The sequence below is a fragment of the Scyliorhinus canicula genome, chromosome 9, assembly GCF_902713615.1.
Source record: "Scyliorhinus canicula chromosome 9, sScyCan1.1, whole genome shotgun sequence".
Classification (NCBI taxonomy): Eukaryota; Metazoa; Chordata; class Chondrichthyes; order Carcharhiniformes; family Scyliorhinidae; genus Scyliorhinus; species Scyliorhinus canicula.
In genome coordinates, this window is record NC_052154.1 from 132,377,654 (window position 1) to 132,396,285 (window position 18,632).

At 47.7% G+C, this 18,632-nt stretch overlaps 1 protein-coding gene across 7 annotated transcripts in view; it reads left to right on the top strand.

Annotated features, from left to right (window-relative positions):
* Positions 1–1,117: 1,117 nt before the first annotated feature.
* LOC119971708 (inner centromere protein-like) overlaps positions 1,118–18,632 on the top strand; it is a 106,214-nt gene continuing 88,699 nt past the window's right edge. For 5 of the 7 annotated variants that reach the window (XM_038807626.1, XM_038807631.1, XM_038807630.1 and 2 more), the window contains exons 1-2: positions 1,118–1,232; positions 11,972–12,126. In XM_038807626.1, the coding sequence (XP_038663554.1) occupies positions 11,978–12,126 (149 nt within the window). In that variant the 5' untranslated portion in view covers positions 1,118–1,232; positions 11,972–11,977. Of the gene's footprint in view, positions 1,233–3,499; positions 3,578–7,498; positions 7,618–11,971; positions 12,127–18,632 lie in introns of those variants that run through there. The other 2 variants (XM_038807628.1, XM_038807627.1) reach the window with 2 other exon arrangements.

The following is an 18,632-nucleotide window of genomic DNA, read 5'->3' on the forward strand; positions in this document are numbered from 1 at the left end:
ATTCAACTCGGTGTAATCTGCAAATTTGGAGATATAATATTTTGTTCCCTCAACTAAATCATTCATATATGTTGTGAATAGCTGGAGTCCTAGCACCGATCCCTGTGGTACCCCACTAGTCACTGCCTGCCATTTTTTTCTGTTTCTAAGTCCTTAAGACAGCTGGAGATAGATCCAGATGCAGTGATTGACCAGGATGTCTTGTGTCTTGCCAGGCTTAACCAATGCATTCCACCACATGATGTTGACGGATCTTCAAGACCTGATGAACCTTGGGAACGATTCTCCGAGCCCTGCGCGGCCGGAGAATCGTAGCAACCGTGCCACGACGCCGGCGTGCGATTCTCCGATGTGTGGAGAATCGGCTCAATTTGCACTGGCGCGGCGCTAGCCGCGGGAATCAGTGAGGCCGCCGATTCTCCGGCCCGGACGGCCGCTCCAACACGACAGAGTCCCGCCGGCGGGAACGCTGGGGCGAGTGGTCTCTGGGGTGCGGGAGGCTCCGATGGGGTTCTGGTGCGGGGGGGGGGGGGGGGCTCCGATGGGGATCTGGCTCGCGATCGGGGCCCAACGATCGGCGGGCAGGCCTCTCTCTCCCCCCCAGCTTACTTCTGGAGCGGCCAGCCCCTGAACACCAACCCCATATTGGGTTCACCTCGGAGAATCGCACACCGGCGTCATGGTGTTGCTCCGATTCTCCTTCCGGCGCGGGTATCGGAGAATCGTTCCCAAGGTTCATCAGGTCTTGAAGATGGGTCAACATCGTGTGGTGGAATGCATTAGTTGGCCGGCACCAGGTTGGCGCGGCCCAATTGCGCAGCCAGCGCCGTGCTGGCCCCCTGTAGGGGCCAGAATAGGTCGTGCTCGTGCTGTCGTGATACGCGACGGTGTTCACGACGGCGCGAACACTTGGCCTCCAGATCGGATAATCGCCCCCTATAGATCGGACTCGTCCACCAAATCTGCTGGAATCAGCTCCCAAGCCTGCCCAAGAGAGCTGACCATTACACGATGAGGCTCCCAGGCTGACTATGAGAAGTGCTCCCGTTTCCTGACACCCCGAGCTGCAATTGGAAGGAAACGTATTGCGTCAGTTCCGGCGCCTGTTCGGCAGGGCGGCACCTTGACCGCCATTGGCTCGGGCTGTAACTGTCGCAGAATTTTAAAATTTAACCGGGCCAGTGCGCGCGCAGTTGTTGTTCGGCGCTCTCGGGTTTCTCCGGGATCTTCCGGTAAGCGCTGCTCTCTGCCGGTGTCGGGACCGGGCTGCTGCTGATGGCGGCTCCGGCTGGTTCTCTCCCCACCCCTCCCCTGCGGGACGAGAGGCGGCTTCAAACTCTCCCAGAGCGGGAGGCCCGGCGCGGCGCGGCGCGGCGCGGCGCTGGGCGGTGTGAGCCGGTAGAAAAGCTGCTGTCTGGGAGTAAACAGCACGGCCGCCCCGGGAGACCGGGGCTTTCCTCAGGAATTGCTGTCGGATTGACTTTAAATACGTGTGGTGGTGGGACACCAACTGGAGTAGCTCCTGTGGGTTGGATGAGAAATGCCCAGAGATGAGCAATTGGAGGCTGGGAGGTTAGAGAAGGAGTGGAGCTGGTTGGTGCAGGAGGATAGAGCCACAACCCCTTTAACATCACTGTTCTCACTGTCCAAGGGCCCCGAACACCCCTCCACCAACTGGATATTTAGTGTCATGAATTCGCAAAGTGGTTTCCTCTATATTGGGGGACCCCCAAGTGCAGTCAAGGGGGTGACCGCTTTTTGGATCACCGCCACAGTCATGACCCTGAGCTTTCTGTTGCTTGTCATTTTACTTCACCACCTTTGTTATCATGCTTCCATTTCTGTCTTCAGTCTGTTGCAATATTCCAGCGAAGCCCAAAGCAAAGAATGAGCAGCACCTCATGATCCATCAGACACTTTACAATTTCGTTACTCAAATTAAATTTGGTCTCCATTTTGATTTATTCATTTTATGTTGAATGCCAGTCTGCGTTCCATTTTCATGATTTTACTTTCAGCTGTCTTTTAATCTGACATTAACTGGGCAAGTGCTTTGTTTCTTTACTCCATCCCTTACCACTCGTGTAGCATTTTGTTTAATGACATCTGTTATTGAATCTCTCCTGTCCCCTAACTTACCTCTCTGTTCTATCTGATTAATTGCCCCCACAATTATTGACAGTGTAAAGAATTTCTACCCCTTTGATTCTAAACAGGGGTCAGGTTGAACTTTTGGTGTTCTGTCTCTTTCCACAGATGATGCTTAACCTGCTGAGAATTTTCAGCATTTTCTGTTTGTATTTGAGATTTTGGCGCATCCACAGTACTTGGCTTTTATGATGAAAGGGACAGATCTGGTCAAAGAGGGGCTATGGTTGAAGTTTCTTTGATCAGTGGACTAACATCTGCATATAAATTGCCATGATGTGGAGATGCCGGCGTTGGACTGGGGTGAGCACAGTAAGAAGTCTTACAACACCAGGTTAAAGTCCAACAGGTTTGTTTCAAACACGAGCTTTCGGAGCACGGCTCCTTCTTCAGGTGAATGGGCATATAAATTGGGCTGTGCAGGAAAAAGCTGGAAATACTCTGCTGTGGAAAGGGAGTTAACATTTTGGGTTCATGACTTGAACTTCACTCCGTCTCTTGGGCAGCACAGTGGCGCCGAGGTCCCAGGTTCGATCCCGGCTCTGGGTCACTGTCTGTGTGGAGTTTGCACATTCTCCCTGTGTTTGCGTGGGTTTTGCCCCCACAACCCAAAGATGTGCAGGCTAGATGGATTGGCCATGCTAAATTGCCCCTTAATTGGAAAAATGAATTGGGTACTCTAAATTTATATTAAAAAAAACTTTCTCACTCTACAGACATCCATATTTTCTGTTTTGATTTCAGATTTTTAGCATCTACATTATTATTTTGCTTTGTGTTAGTGATCCATTCTGGTGTTTCTACTCTGCTGAAGCCTTCCCTACCCTTCTAACTCCAAAGTATTCTTCTCTTGCTTTCACTTTCTGGTCCAAAGGAACAGGAAGGCAGATTAATGAATGGTTACAGATTGAGAGAGGGGAATGTGCTATGAAATCAGGGTGTCCTTCATACCAGTTGCTGAAAGTAAACATGCAGGTGGTAAAGAAAGCAAATTATGTGTTAGCCTTCATAGTGAGAGGATTTGAGTATTGGAGCAGGGAAACATTGGTGAGACTACACGTGGAACATTTTTTTTAATAAACAATTTATTGAGGTATTTTTGGTAGAGTAACAACAACAAAATAAACAATATACATGAAACCAACACTTGGAATGTTGTTGTGCAGTTTTGCTCTCTTATCTGTGGGATGTTGTCACTATGGAGAGTGCAGTGAAGATTTCCCAGACTGATTCTTAGGATGGCAGGACTGAATTATGACGAGAGGGTGAGTCGGTTAGGAATATATTTGCTAGAGTTTAGAAGGATGGGGGAGGGCTAGAAATCTCATAACCTATAAAATTCTAACCGGACTAGACAGGGTAGCTGCAGGAAGGATGTTCCCGAAAGCAATGGAGTCCAGAACCAGGAGTAACAGTCTAACAGTAAAGGGTAAGCCATTTAAGACTGCAAGGTCTATGGATCTCTTCTGGCTCAGTGTCCATTTTTTTGATCAGTTGTAACTCTGATACAAATTAAAGATCCCACGTGATTGGAAATTTGTGTTTTATCTGTGGTAGACCTCAATATTTAGAGTACCCAATTATTTTTATTTTTCCAAAGAAGCAATTTAGTGTGGTCTCACTGCCAGAGACCTGGCTCGATTCTGGCCTTGGTGACTGTGTAAAGTTTGCACATTCTCCCCATGTCTGTGTGGGTTTCCTCCGGGTGTTGCAGTTTCCTCCCACAGTCCAAAGATGTGCAGGTTAGGTGGATTGACGTGATAAATTGCCCCTTGGTGTCAGCGATGTGCAAGTTAGGTTATGGGATTATAGGGTGGAGTGCATTGATGCAGAGTCGATGGGCTGAATTGCCTTCTGCACTGTGATTCTATGATTTTATTTCCTCCTTATTCTTTTGGTGAGGAGAAGCACTCTGGGCTCGAGCTAGTTTCTCATTATGCCACAGCAGACTGAGAATCTGATGAGGATGTTATTCCACAGCCTATTCCCAAACACTTTTTGTGACCTCATGGCTCTTTTGATCTTTCTTGCTAGTGTGGTTTATTAATGAAGGGACCAAGAAAGGTGGTCCTAGAGCAAGGAAATCCAGTTATGGACGTTTTAATGGGTTTGTGCTGAGGCAAGTGGCACTCCACAAGTTACCGACACAGTACTTAATTCGCTCTTTCCTAGGTCTATTTTGTCATTTATTTTTTTAAAAAATATTTCTTTATTCTTTTTTGCATTTGCTCCCAAATTTACACCCACCAACAATAAACAATAATCAGTAATAAATAATCAGTAACAAATATGTCAATCCCCATATCGATAACAACAATTCCATCCTCCCTACAAACCCAAAACATTCGCCCACATGTTCACATAAACTACTGAAAAAAGGAATCACCCATGGCCATCATTAACGCCTATCGCCACCCCCCACCCAACTAATGTTCGATGTTATCCAGTTCTTGAAAGTGCATAATGAATAATGCCCATGAATTGTAGAACCCCTCCATCCTTCCCCTCAGTTCAGATTTAACCTCCTCAAGAGTCAAGAATTCCAACAGATCCCCCTACCACGCAGGATCCGCCTTTGGGCGAACAACGAGGTGAAGGCTACACCATCTGCCTCCGCACCCGTTTCCAACCCTGGCTGGCCTGACACCCCGAATATGGCCTCCCGGGGGCCCGGGTCCAGTTTCACATGCACCACTTTAGAAATTATCCCAAAAACCTCCTTCCAGTAATCCTCTAGCTTTGGACAGGACCAAAACATACGAACGTGATTAGTGCCCCCCCCCCCCCCCCCCCCCCCCCCACCACGTTCACACACATCCTCTACTTCAAAGAATTGGCTCATCCTCTCCTTCGTGAGATATGCTCTGTGTACCACCTTCAGCTGTATCAGCCCCAACCTCGCGCATGAGGTGGAGGCATTCACTCTCTGGAGCACCTCACACCAGAACCCCTCCTCCATATCCTCTCTCAACTCTTCCTCCCACTTTGCTAAGATCCCTTCTAGCGGTGCCTTCTCCTCCTCCAAAATATCTCCATAGACCGCTGACACAACCCTCTTCTCCAGTCCCCCTGTCGTCAGCACCTCCAGCAATGTGGAGGCCGGCTCCTCCGGGAAGTTCTGTATCTCCTTTCTAGCAAAATCTCGAACCTACATGTATCTAAACATTTCTCCCTGCACCAGCCCATACTTCGCTTCCAGCCCTTTCAATCCTTCAAATCGACCCCCAAAAAACAAACCCTTCAGTGTCTTAATCCCCTTCTCCTCCCATTTCTGAAACTTTCCATCCCATCTCCCTGGCTCAAATCTGTGGTTCCCCTGAATCGGCATTTCCTTTGACCCTGCCCCCAACCCTGCTGGCGAAACTACCTCCAAATTCTCAATGAAGCTATTATTACCGGACTCCCTCAGTACTTTCCCGGGGCTATCGGGAGCGGCGCTGTTGCTAGTGCTTTCAATCCTGAACCCCTGCACAAACTCTCCTCCACTCTAACCCACTGGGAATCAACCCCTCTTACCCAGCTTTGCACCTTCTCCACATTCGCCGCCCAGTAGTAATATTTCAGGTTCGGAAGACCCAAACCCCCTTCCTGCCTTCCCCTCTGTAGTGGCACCTTTCTAACTCTGGCGACCTTCCCTCCCCATATGAATGATGTAATCCTTCCCTCAATCTCTCTGGAAAAAATCCTTTGCCAGGAAAATCGGCAGGCATTGAAAAATAAACAGAAATCGTGGCAACACCTTAATTTTAATTGCCTGTACCTGACGTGACAGAGGGAGACTATCCCACCTTGCCAGATCAGCTTTCACTCTCCCCACCAAACTAGAAATGTACCTGCGAAGCCCCCCCCCCCCCCCCCCACTCCTGGGCAACTTGCACCCCCAGGTACCTAAAGTGAGTCCCTGCCCTACGGAATGGCAGCTCCCCCACCCCTGCCCCCACACCTGGCCGAGATACCACAAAATACTCACTCTTGTCTAGGTGCAGCTTGTACCCCGAGAAAGACCCAGACACTCAAAGCAGCTCCAATATTCCCCCTATCGACACACTCGGTTCCGACACGTACAACAGCAAGTCATCGGCATATAAGGACACCCTATGCTCTTATCTTCTCTTCCTTCCCCCCCCCCCCCCCCCCCCCCCCCCGGCGCAATATTCCTTTCCATACCCCCGAACTTCTTAATGCGATGGCTAACGGCTCAATCGCGAGTGCAAACAGCAGGGGGGGGGGGGGGGGACATAGGACATCCCTGCCTAGTCCCACGGTGGAGAGAAAAGTATCTCGAGCTGATGTTGTTTGTGCGGACACATATTTTGTCATTATAAATGAAATTGGTATAGTGTCCCAAGTCCTACAAATGTCAGGGTGGTTTCTGTAATTACTTTGGGTGGGCAGTTAGCTTATCGAATGTTAGATGCAGCAAAATTACCGCAAAGACGAATGAGTAGAAATAAACCGAGATTGGGATCAGAAAGCAGTGATTTTTCTGTACAAGTGTCTTTTAGAATGGGCATACTGCATATCTAAACAAAATTCAAACTGATTGATAGGAGAAGGATGGAGGCAGATTGTGGGAGATAGGGCTGACTATTCATAAATTGTCTGAAAACCAACATTGGCTGTACTCCTGAAGGTTTTGATTCCATACCACATCTGGAGTCCTGATCTCTGCTAACCTGGCTCTTGGCTCAGCTGATCTCAGTGCTGTGGCAGAGGGGGAATCTGTTGAAGTGTGCTAATTTTCTCAAGCATGTCTAAATGCTCACTAACTTTTATTTTGAATTATGAATTTTAAACATTTGCACACAACTTGTGTATATTATACTTAGTGAGTTGTATTTGAGTGGAGCTGCAACATTGACTGCTCTCCGATCCTTAGGGGCTGCAATGTTGACTGCTCTCCGATCCTTAGGGGCTGCAATGTTGACTGCTCTCTGATGCTCATAACAATTTTAGTATCAGGTTGGTTAAAAAAATTATTTTTATCTCTCAGTCATAAGTTGTGGAAAAACATTGATCATGTTACAACTAGAGTATTGTGGCTAATTTTGGGAACTGCATTTTAGGAAGGATATCTGGTTCTTGGTGGAATGGTAACAAGATGAAACATTTCTACTTGTGTGGAGAAACTGGGTCTGCTCTCTTTGGATGAAGAAGGTTAAGGCGAGTAAGCACAGGAAATAATGGAAATATGCAGCAAATTTGGCAGCATTTATTTGTGGAGAGATAAACAAGAGTTACCTTACATCAGAACTATTTAAAAAAAAAAAAAAATTCCAGCATGCACACTCCTAACTTGTGCCTTCTAGATTGTGGACAGACTTTGGGGAGTTGGGAGATGAGTTATTTTCCACAGGATTCCTAGCATCTGACCTGCTTTTGTAGCCAGATTGTTTAAATGGCTGGTCCAGTTCAGTTTCTGGTCAATGGTAACCCTCTGGATGTAGATGATGGGGGAATTCAGCAAAGGTAATGTGATGGTTTGATTCTGCCTTGTTGGAAATTGTCATTTTGTGGCACAAATATTATTTATCACTTGTCAGTCCAAGCCTGGATAATGACCAGGTCTTGCTGCAGTTGGGCATGGACTACTTCAGTTTTGGAGGAGTTGCAAATGGTTTGAAACATGCAGTCATCAAAGAATATCCCCATTTATGACCTTATGAAGGAAGGAAGGTCATTGGTGAAGCAGCTGAAGAAGGTTGGGCTTGGGATACAACCCTGAGGGACTCCTTCAGTGATGTCCTGGAATTGAGATGGTTGACCAACAACCACAAATGTCTTCCTTTGGACTAGGTATGATTCTAACCAACAGGTTTCCCCTGAATCCCAATGACTCCAGTTATGCCAGGTCCCCTTGATGCCACACTCGATAAATGCGGCCTTGCATCACACTCCCCTCACCTCTGGAATTCAGCTGTTTTGTCCATGTTTAAAACAAAACTGTAATGGTGTCAGGAGCTGAGTGACCCTGGCAGAATCCAAACTGCTATCAGTGGGCAGGATATTGATAAACAAATGCTACATTTAAAAAAAACAACTTGTTTTAAATAAATTTAGGGTCCAATTATTTTGTCCAATTAAGGGGCAATTTAGCGGGGTCAATCCACCTAACCTGCACATCTTTGGGTTGTGGGGGTGAAACTCGCGCAGATATGGGGAGAATGTGCAAACTCCACATGACAGTGGGCCGGGATCGAACCCAGGTCCTCAGTGCCACAGGCAGCAGTGCAAACACTTTGCCGCCCCCAAGCAAAGGCTACTTGACAGCACTGTTGATGACCCTTTCCATCACTTTACTGACTATCGGAAAGACTGATGAGTCTGGGTTGGATTTGTCCTGCTTTTTGTGTAAAGGACATACCTGGGCAATTTTCCACATGCTGGCTGTTTATAAAACAAAATTTATTGTCACAAGTAAACTTACATTAACACTGCAATGAAGTTGCTGTGGAAAACCCCTAGTCGCCACATTCTGGCACCTGTTCAGGTACACTGAGGGAGAATTCAGCATGCCCAAATTACCTAACAGCGCGCCTTTTGAGACTTGTGGGAGGAAACTGGAGCACCCGGAGGAAACCCATGCAGACATGGGGAGATCTTGCAGACAGTGACCCAAGTTGGGAATCTAATCTGGGACCGTAAGGAATAAAACCTGGGACCCTGGTGTAACAAGCAGCATGGCTAGGGGCATGATTCTGGAGCACATACTTTCAGTACCATTGCCGGAATGTAGTCAGGGCCTTCAGCTGTTTCATGGTATCCTGTGGAGTGAATCGAATTGGCTGAAGACTGGCAGCTGTGATGCTGAGGACAACCTGGAGGGAGTAGAGACTAATCCAGTCAGTGCTTATGGATGAAGATTGCAGCAGATGCTTCAGCCTTATCTTTTGCACTGACTTGCTGGGCTCCCCCCTCACTGAGAATGGGGACATTTTGTGGAGCCTCCTCCTCCAGTGAATGCTTTAATTGTCCACCATCATTTATGACTTGATGTAGCAGGACTAATTAGCTTGGATCTGATCCATTGGTTGTGGAATTGCTTAACTCTGTCCACTACCCTACTTCGCATGCAGGGTGTCCTGTGTTGTAACTTCACTGGTTCACAACTTATTTTTAGGTATGCCTGTGCTGCCCTTGGCATGCCGTCCTGCACTCATTAAACCAGGGTTGATCCCTTGGTTTGGTGGTAAGGATAGTGGGAGTCTGCTGGGCCATTAGATTACAGATTGTGTGCAATTCTGCTGTCGATGGCCTGCAGTGCCTCATTGTTGGGAGTCTTAGTTGCTGGATGTGTTTGAAACTTATCTCCATTAGTTTGGCAGTGCCACACGACGAGTGCACCCATTGGTTTCCACAAGGACTGTGCAGTGGTCACTCCTACCGATACTGTTAAGGCAGGCAGGTAGGTGCAGATGAGGTAAAGTGTGTTTTTCCCTCACCACTTTCTGCAGACCTAACCTAGCAGTCACGTTCTTGTTCAACATGGAGGAGTACTGTTTCATCAGTTGAGGGGTGGGATTGTAGTATGTGGTAACCAGCAGGAGATTTCCTCGCCCACTTCCTTGTTCAACATGGAGGAGTACTGATTCATCAGCTAAGAGATGGGATTGCAGTATGTGGTAATCAGCAGGAGGTTTCCTCACCCATGTTTGAGGTCCAGAGTCAATGTTGAGGGCTCCCAGGGTAACTCCCTCCTGACTATACCAATGTACTGCCGCCTTGGTTGGGTCTGTTGTGCCAGTGGGACAGAACATACCCAGGAATGGTGTCTGGGCTATTATCTGTAAGAGGTATAGGGTGGATACGTGGGTTTGAGTAGGGGTGATCATTGCTCAGCACAACATCGAGGGCCGAAGGGCCTGTTCTGTGCTGTACTGTTCTATATGATCTGTAAGAATATCACTTGTTGCCTGTTTGATCTGTGAGACATTTCTCTCAATTTTGACACAAGCTCTCAGCTGTTAATAAGGAGTGCTTGGCAAGGCCTCGGGGCTGTTTACTATTGCCGTTTCCGAGGTCGGTGTTGGCTGGTCTGTCCGGTTTCATTCCTTATTGACTTTCTAGAAGTTTGATACAACTGAGTGGCTTGCTAAGCCATTTTGCTTAAAAGTCAACCACATTGCGGGGGCCCGCAGTCACATGTGGTCCAGGTAAGGACAGCACATTTCATTCGCAAAGAACATTATTGAATCAGATGTGTTTTTATGACTATCGACAATAGTTTCATGGTCATCATTAGACTTCTAATTCCAGATTATTAATTCAAATTTCACCATCTGCTGTGGTAGGATTTGGATACAGGTGCTCAGAGCATTATCTTGGGTCTCTGGATTACTAGTACAGTGACAATATCACTATGCCACCGCCTTCCAAGGATTGTGTTCAAAGTCATGAAAAGTCAGTAAATCGGGAAAAACTTTCCGTGCTGAAAGGGTTGGAATAGAGGGTATAGGTGTAAAGTAAATGGCAGATGGACAGGTGGGTAATAAAGTATACCTGATGATTTGCCTGAAAGGATGGTGGAAACCAATTCACTCATGGCTTTCAAAAGGGGAAGAGATGAATATTTGGAGAAAGATTTTAAGGGCTTTGTTGAAAGAACAGATTCATTAGATAGATCTTTCGAAGAACCAGAAAGGATGCAGTGAGCCTAATAGCCATCTCCTGTACTATATCATTCTCTAATTCTGTCAGCAGGCTAGGCCTGGTGATCTGTGCATTTATTTTCCAGAGCACTTGTCTCCATTATCTTTTTTTTGTAAAATATTTTTATTCTCCATTTTCTTCAAAATTTACACCCCACCAACAAGCAGTAAACGGTAACAAATACAAAGTCTTATCAACATTGCCATTTCTTATCAACAGTAACGATGCCATTTCTTATCAACAGTAACAATCCCATCCTCCCAGCACCACAAACAACGACCCATCTGACAATATAAGCATCAAATACAACAAACCCTCCCACGGTGGGACAAACAAAGGAGAAAAAAAAGCAAAAGGAATCAGGAATTGCCTATGGTCACCGTTAACCTATATAGTCCCCGCCCCCTAACATTCAGTGCCATCCAATCCCCGAAAGAGTACCGTAAATGACACCCACGCATTGCAAGCTCTCCCCCCTCCTTGACTCCTCCCCTCCATATCCTCTTACAAAACTTCTCTTTTCCCCCCCCTGTTTTTTTTACTTGTTTTAGACATTTCTCTTCACTGTGCCTTCTCCCTGCTTTTGCCGCCTCTGTTGCCCCTGAGACCAGGCGTTAAACCCCGAACATGCTGTTCCCGAACGGGAGCCCTCCAATGTGCGGCTGCCTCCCGCCTGCTGTCACCGGAAGTCCGTCTCCATTATCTTTAACAATTCTTCACTATCATAGAATCCCTACAATGCAGAAGGAGGCCATTCGGCCCGTTGAGCCTGCACCAACTCTTCGTAACAGCATGCTACCTAGGCCCTATTCCTGCAGCCCCATCCTAAGGGCCAATTTAGCATGGCCAATCCACCTAACCTACACATCTCTGAAACCTTTGGAATATCACCTTTTCACTTCTGTTTCTGTCATCCTTCTATGCTGAGTGTTAATTGTGATTCAACTACTGCTTTGAATGTGATCTGCAAATAGTGTAGATATTAATGTGGATCTTTTTTGGGTTGTGGTGGGTGGTGCACAGACTAACAATTCTTGGGCAATGAGTCTGTTTCAATCTGGAGTACTGTTCCTTTCTATAGGTAAGCTTTGGTGAAGCTTGAGTTTATTTAAATAATGTACACAGCTTACATTTGGTTACACTGTCAACTCTTCCTGTTTTTTTGCTATTTAAGGACACCATGGCTTCAAGAATAGCAATCACATTAGTGGACGTTGATAACGTGCTGCAGTTTTTTGGTGCGAAACTCAATACTCTTATCGAAAATTTTAAATCAAATGAGGTATGGCTGGAAGAAATCCAGGAGGAGGCCAGAAAGATGTTTGTCAGGTAAGAATGATGTCCCAGTCTTAAATGATAGAATTTTGAACAAGAAGTATACTGTCTGAGATGACTGAAAATGTTATTGAGTGACAATACCGACTTGCCCATGTATAATATAGGAAAACATTTCAAGATGCTTCACAAAAAGCACTGTCAAACTAAATTTGACAAATTGAGTCACGTAGAGCAGGATGGAGTATGGAAGGAGCCTGAAGCTCATAGTTCGAGGTCTTTTAGAGAGCTGTTAATTTATGTGAAATGAAGTTTAACGTAAAGCTCAGAAACAGACCTTCCAGCCCAGTAACTGCATGCCGGTGTTTATGCTCTGTTTGGGCCTCTAGCCATGCTTCCTCGTCTAACTCCTATTAGTATAACCCGATATTCCCAATTTGTACCAACCCCATACAGAGAATGGGATGAGATTCTGCAAGTAGATTTTAGCAAGTTGGAAACCAGGTGATCAATGCTAGTGAATACAGTATAGCAATAGGAGGATAGAACACGAATATTTGCCTGTAGAGATGGGTCAGGAATCCTAGAAGGAGGCTATTCGGCCCATCGAGTCTGCACCGAACTTGGAAAGAGCGCCCTGCTTAAGCCCATGCCTCCACCCTGTCCCCATAACCTCACCTAACCTTTTTAGACACTAAGGGGAAATTTAGCATGGCCAATCCACCCAGCCAGCACATCTTTAGACTGTGTGAAGAAACCGGAGCACCTGGAGGGAGACCTTTAGATACTTGGGGCTGGTTCTGGGGTTATGGGACTTGGCTATATGGGTTGCACCTGAAGAAAGCCAAGATCAATATCTTTCCAATGTGATTTGTTGGCAGTGTTGAGGATTTAAACTTTGCAGCAGAATGGGAGCTGAGATGTAAATAAAGGCGCAGGGGTTATAATCTCTGGATTACTACTCGAGCCACGTACAAATTGGCATAGGGATGAGAATTGGGGAAGTAAACATGTGGTTAAAGGAGTGGTGTGGGGCACTGACATCCATATTGGGACAGAAGGAATCTGCCTTTGGGACGGTCTCCACGTGAACTGATCTGGGACCAGTGTTCTAGCGGAAAGGATAATAGGGTGGTCACAAGGACTTTAAATAAGCAAAAGGAAAGTTAAAGATCGAGAAGTATAATGGTTAATAGGAACCAAAGCAGCAGGTTAGCATGTGAGGAGAAGGTAGAGGATAATGGGATGAACAGGCAGGGCCAGTCTAATGACTACAGAGGGGAAAGGAAATGTAAAAAATCAAAATGTAAGGAGACTGGGAGTGAAGTTGGAGATGAGGCTGAGTGTTATCAAAGATTTAATTTTGTTTTTTTAAATGTAGAGTATCCAATTTAAGGGGCAATTTAGCGTGGTCAATCCACCTAACCTGCACATCTTTGGGGTTGTTGGGGTTAGACCCACGCAGACATGGGGAGAATGTGCAAACTCCTCACGGACAGTGACCCTGAGCCAGGATCGAAGCCGGGTTCTCAGTGCCGTAGGCAGCAGTGCTAACCACTGCACCACTGTGCTACCCTGCTTTCAGAGATTAATAAAGGATGTCTGAAAAGCATAGTGCACAAAGAAAATCCTGCAAAGGAAAGACAAATCAGTAGGGCATATTAAAATAGTGTACCTGAATGCATGCAGTGTTCTGAATAAGGTCAATGAGCTGACAGCACAAATAGAGACAAATGGGTATGATTTGGTGGGGATTACTGAAACATGGATGCAGGAGGACAGGGTCTGGGAGCTGAATGTCCAAGGATACTCCATATTCCAAAAGGATAGATAGGATGGAACAGGAGGTGGAGTTGCTTTATTGGTTAAAGATGACATCAAGGCTGTATTAAGAAATGATATTGGCCTCCAAGCAATATTTCCAAAGTGGAGCATAGTGCAAACCAAGAAATAATGAGGGCTTGTGAGAAGGGCACAACTGTAATCATGGGTGATTTTAATTGTAGAATCCCTACAATGCAGAAGGAGGCCATTCGGCCCATCGTGTCTGCACCGGTCCTTTGAAAGAGCACCCAACTTAAGCCCACATTTCCACCCTATCCCCGCATAAACCAGTAACCCCACCTAACCTTTTTGACAGTAGGGGCAATTTAGCATGGCCAATCCACTTAACCTGCACCTAATCTTTGGACTGTGGGAGGAAACTTGATATCCGTATTGGCTGGAATACTCAAATTTTGTAGAGTGTATGAGGGGTTATTTCTTAGAGCAATATGTTATGGAGCCAACCAGAGAACAGGCTATTTTAGATTTTGTATTATGTAGCGAAAAAGATTTGATAAATAGTCTTGTGGTTAAGAAGTCTTGTCTTGGAAGGATGATTACAGCATTCTAGAATTTCAAATTCCGATTGAGCGAGAGACGACAGAGCGCCATAGTAGAGTTTTAGCGTTGGGTAGAGGTAATTCTCCAGGCCTGAGGAAAGGGTTGGCCCAAGTAGACTGGGCACAGGTAATTGGTGGTAGGACAGTTGAGGAACAATGGTAGATGTTCAGGAAGATATTAAATACCACTCAGTTCAAGTACATTCCTGAGAGGAGAGGAATTGTAAAAGGGAGAAAAATATTCCATGGTTAAACCAGGAAGGCGTAAAGGTTAAAAGCTAGGGCATACCATACTGCAAGAGAAAATCAAAGGAGTGTTGCTGTTTTTTTTTATTTGCAAAAAGGACTGGTGTATAAAAGTAGAGAGTGTTGTTGCTGTTGTACAGGGTGTTGGTGAGACCACATCTGGAATATTGTGTCCAGTTTTTGTCTCCTTATTTGAAGAATGTGGTGGCATCGGAGGCAGTTCAGAGGAGGTTCACCAGATTGATTCCAGGGATGAAAGGGTTGACGTTTGAGGAGCGATTAAACAGCTTAGCCTTCTACTCGTTGGAGTTTAGAAGGATGAGGGGATCTGATTGAGGTGTATAAAATATTAAAAGGGATTGATAAAGTAAATGTAGCCAATTGTTCCCCATTGTGAGACAATCTAGAATGCGAGGCCACGGATATAGGTTGAGAGGCAGTAGATTTAGAACTGAGATGACGGGGAACCATTTCTCGCAGGGGGTGGTGGTTTTGTGGAACTCGCTGCCCTATTGTGCGGTGGTATCTGAGTCATTAAATGGTTTCAAGAAGGAAATAACTTTAAAACATTTTTTTAACAGCTTTTTAATAGATAGATATATTTCTGATTTAAAAAAAAAATTGGTTAATGTCCGTGTGGAGTTTGTACATTCTTCCATTTTGCGTGGGTTTCGCTCCCACAACCCAAATAAGATGTACAGGGTAGCTGGATTGGCCACGCTAAATTACCCCTTAATTAGAAAAAATGAATTAGGTACTCTATTTTTTTTTAATGGGTTAAAAGGATACGGGCAACCTGTGGGGAAGTGAGTTTGAGACCAGGAGGAGATCAGCCATGATCTGATTGAATGACAGCGCAAGCTCGAATGTTCCTATGTAAAAATTGGGAGCAGCAGATAGCATTCGAATAAGAAATAGTCAAGCATTAAATGGAGTCAGAAATGCAAGGAGATGTAAATTAGATCAATGCCAAAATGTGTCCTGCCTTCTCCCCATACTCGTACACATTCACCTGAGGAAGGAGCAGTGCTCCGAAAGCTAGCGTTTGAAACAAACCTGTTGGACATTAACCTGGTGTTGTAAGACTTCTTACTGTGCTCACCCCAGTCCAACGCCGGCATCTCCACCCCATACTCGTGGACATCTCCCCTCGCCCTTCTCACTGACGCACCGCTTTCCCCGTGGACGACGGGTCAAGCCTCGCCTGCAACTCTTTCCTCTTTGCCAGGAGACCTGGGTCCGGATCCCCCATTTACCTCCATTCACCTCCAAAATCTCATCTATCAGTCATTGGCATTCCTCCTTCTCCTCTCTATCCAGCTTAGCCTTAAACCCGATCCGCACCTCCCTCACCACTGCCTTCAGAGCCCCCTAGACCAGTGTTTTTCACACTTAATTTTCCGGGGACCATTTTTAAGAACCGACCTTTGCGGCCCATGCCGGCTGACCTGCATGACCCGCCAGTTTCTCTTAGCTTGTTAGTTGCTGACAAAAATGGAGGAAATGGTTTTGGGTCCCTTTGGCCCCAATGGTCCTTTTGCCCCCTCCCCCCAACTTGTGTTTTTTAAAAAAAAAAGGCTGCAACCTTATTTTAAAAAAAGTGTGGACTTCCGATTGCGGCAATGCGGAGCTAAGCCGCACGTTCGGTAGCTCCCGCTATTTTTGAACTTTCGGGCTCTTTTAAGGGCCCGCAGTGGCGCTGATTCGACTTTTCACGGGTGGGTTCACGGGTGGGAACACCGCCTTTGTGCTCAGCGGCCGGTGGATGGGCTGGACTCGCAGTGGAGTGGTTAAAAAGTCGACTTTGCAGCAGAAGAAAGTGCGAGGCAGAAAAAACAAGATGGCGGCAGGTGGGGAATCGGCAGCGTGGCAGCAGTGGGCACGGGAGCAGCAGGAGCTGCTTCAGCGCTCCTTCAAGGAGCTGAAAGCCGAGATTCTGGAGCCGTTTAAGGCCTCGCTGGACAAGCTTTTGGCGACTCAGACGGCTCAGGCTGTAGAGATTCGTAAGCTGCAGCAAAAGGCCTCTGAGGACGAGCTCTTGGGCCTGGCAGTGAAGGTGGAGTCGCACGAGGCGCTTAATAAGAAACGGTTGGCGAGGATGGAGAACCGCTCCCGCCGGAAGAACCTGTGGATTTTGGGCCTCCCGGAGGGGCTGGAAGGTTCGGATTTGGGGTCCTACGTGGTTGTGATGTTGAACTCGTTAATGGGCGCGGGTCGTTCCAAGGACCCTTGGAGCTGGAGGGGGCCCATCGAGTGCTGCTGCGGAAGCCCAGGCCGAACGAGCAGCCCAGGGCGGTGCTGGTCCGCTTTCATCGCTTGGTCGACCGCGAGTGCGGAGGTGGCGAAGAGAAGGGCCGGCTTCAATCGAACGAAAAGAGTGCTTCACAGGAAGGGGTTGAAGTTTGGCCTGTTACAACCGGCTCGCCTCTGGGTCACTTACAAGGACCGCCAGCTGTACTTTGACTCTCCGGAGGAGGCCTGGGCTTTTTGTCCAGACAGAGAAATTGGACACTGACTGAGAACGGGGGGGTGCTGGGGGAAGATGTACATTGTTTGGAGGCTCTGTCCTCCTTGATATCCTTTTGCATATATTGGCTGTGTTGGATGTTGCCTTTTTGTTCTGAGTGTTCTGATTTTTCGTCTTCTGGGGCTGTTATTTATCAACCGTGGTGCTTTTTAGTTTTCTTTCCACTGGTGGGGGGTTGGGGAGCAGTTTGAGGTCCCGTGGGGTCATGTGCCCGTCTTTTTCCCGCGTGTGGAGTTGGGGGGCGGGGTTCGGGATGGAAGCACGGACTTCCCGCGCTGGAGGAGTAGGGGGCGGGGGCGGCATTGGGAGGGGGGATTGGTGGTTGTGTTGCATGGGGGGGGGGGGGGTCGGTTGTATGGCGGGAGTAGCCGAGGTCAGCAGGAGTTGGCTGACTTATGGAAGTACAATGTTAGGGGTGGCGCAGCTAGGAGGGGCCCTAGCTTTTGGGGGGGGGGGGGTGCAGGGGGGTTCGGTTGGGAGGGGGGGGCACCGGGTTGCTGCTGCAGGGGCTGTATGGAAACGGCTGGTGAGGGGTTGGGGGGGGGGGGGGGGGGGTGGGTCTGCCACCGTGGGGAACGGGCTTGGGGGTGTTCCCTGGGCGCGGGGTGAGCTGAGGGAGAGCTATGGCTGATCGGCGCAGAGGGAGGGGGAAGACCCCCCAGATTCAGCTGGTCACATGGAACGTGAGGGGGCTGAATGGTCCGGTGAAACGGTCACGGGTCTTGGCACACTTGAGGGGGCTGGGGGCGGATGTGGCTATGCTGCAAGAGACGCATCTCAAGGTTATGGATCAGGTGCGGCTAAGGAAAGGCTGGGTGGGACCGGTGTTTCACTCGGGGCTTGACGCGAAGAACTGAGGGATGGCAATTTTGGTCGGTAGGAGCTTGTCGTTCGTCGCGTCCAATGTGGTGGCGGACAGTGCCGGTAGATATGTTATGGTGAGTGGTAGACTTCAGGGGGAGCGGGTGGTCCTGGTCAATGTGTACGCCCCCAACTGGGACGAAGCGGGCTTCATGAGGCGAATGCTGGGTCTGATCCCGGACCTGGAGGCGGGGGTTTGATCCTGGGTGGGGACTTTAATACGGTGCTGGATCCAGTCTGGATCGCTCAAAGTCTAGAACGGGCAAGAGGCTGGCGGCGGCCTCGGTGCTGAGGGGGTTCATGGATCAGATGGGAGGGGTGGACCCGTGGAGGTTCTTGAAGCCGGGGGATAGGAAGGTCTCCTTTTTCTACCATGTTCACAAGGCTTCCTCCCGGATTGACTTTTTTGTCCTCAGTAGGACGCTGATTCCGAGAGTGGTGGGGGCGGAGTATTTGGCGATAGCTATATCCGACCATGCTCCGCACCTGGTGGATCTGGAACTGGGGGAGGGAAAGGATCAACGCCCGCTATGGAGGTTGGA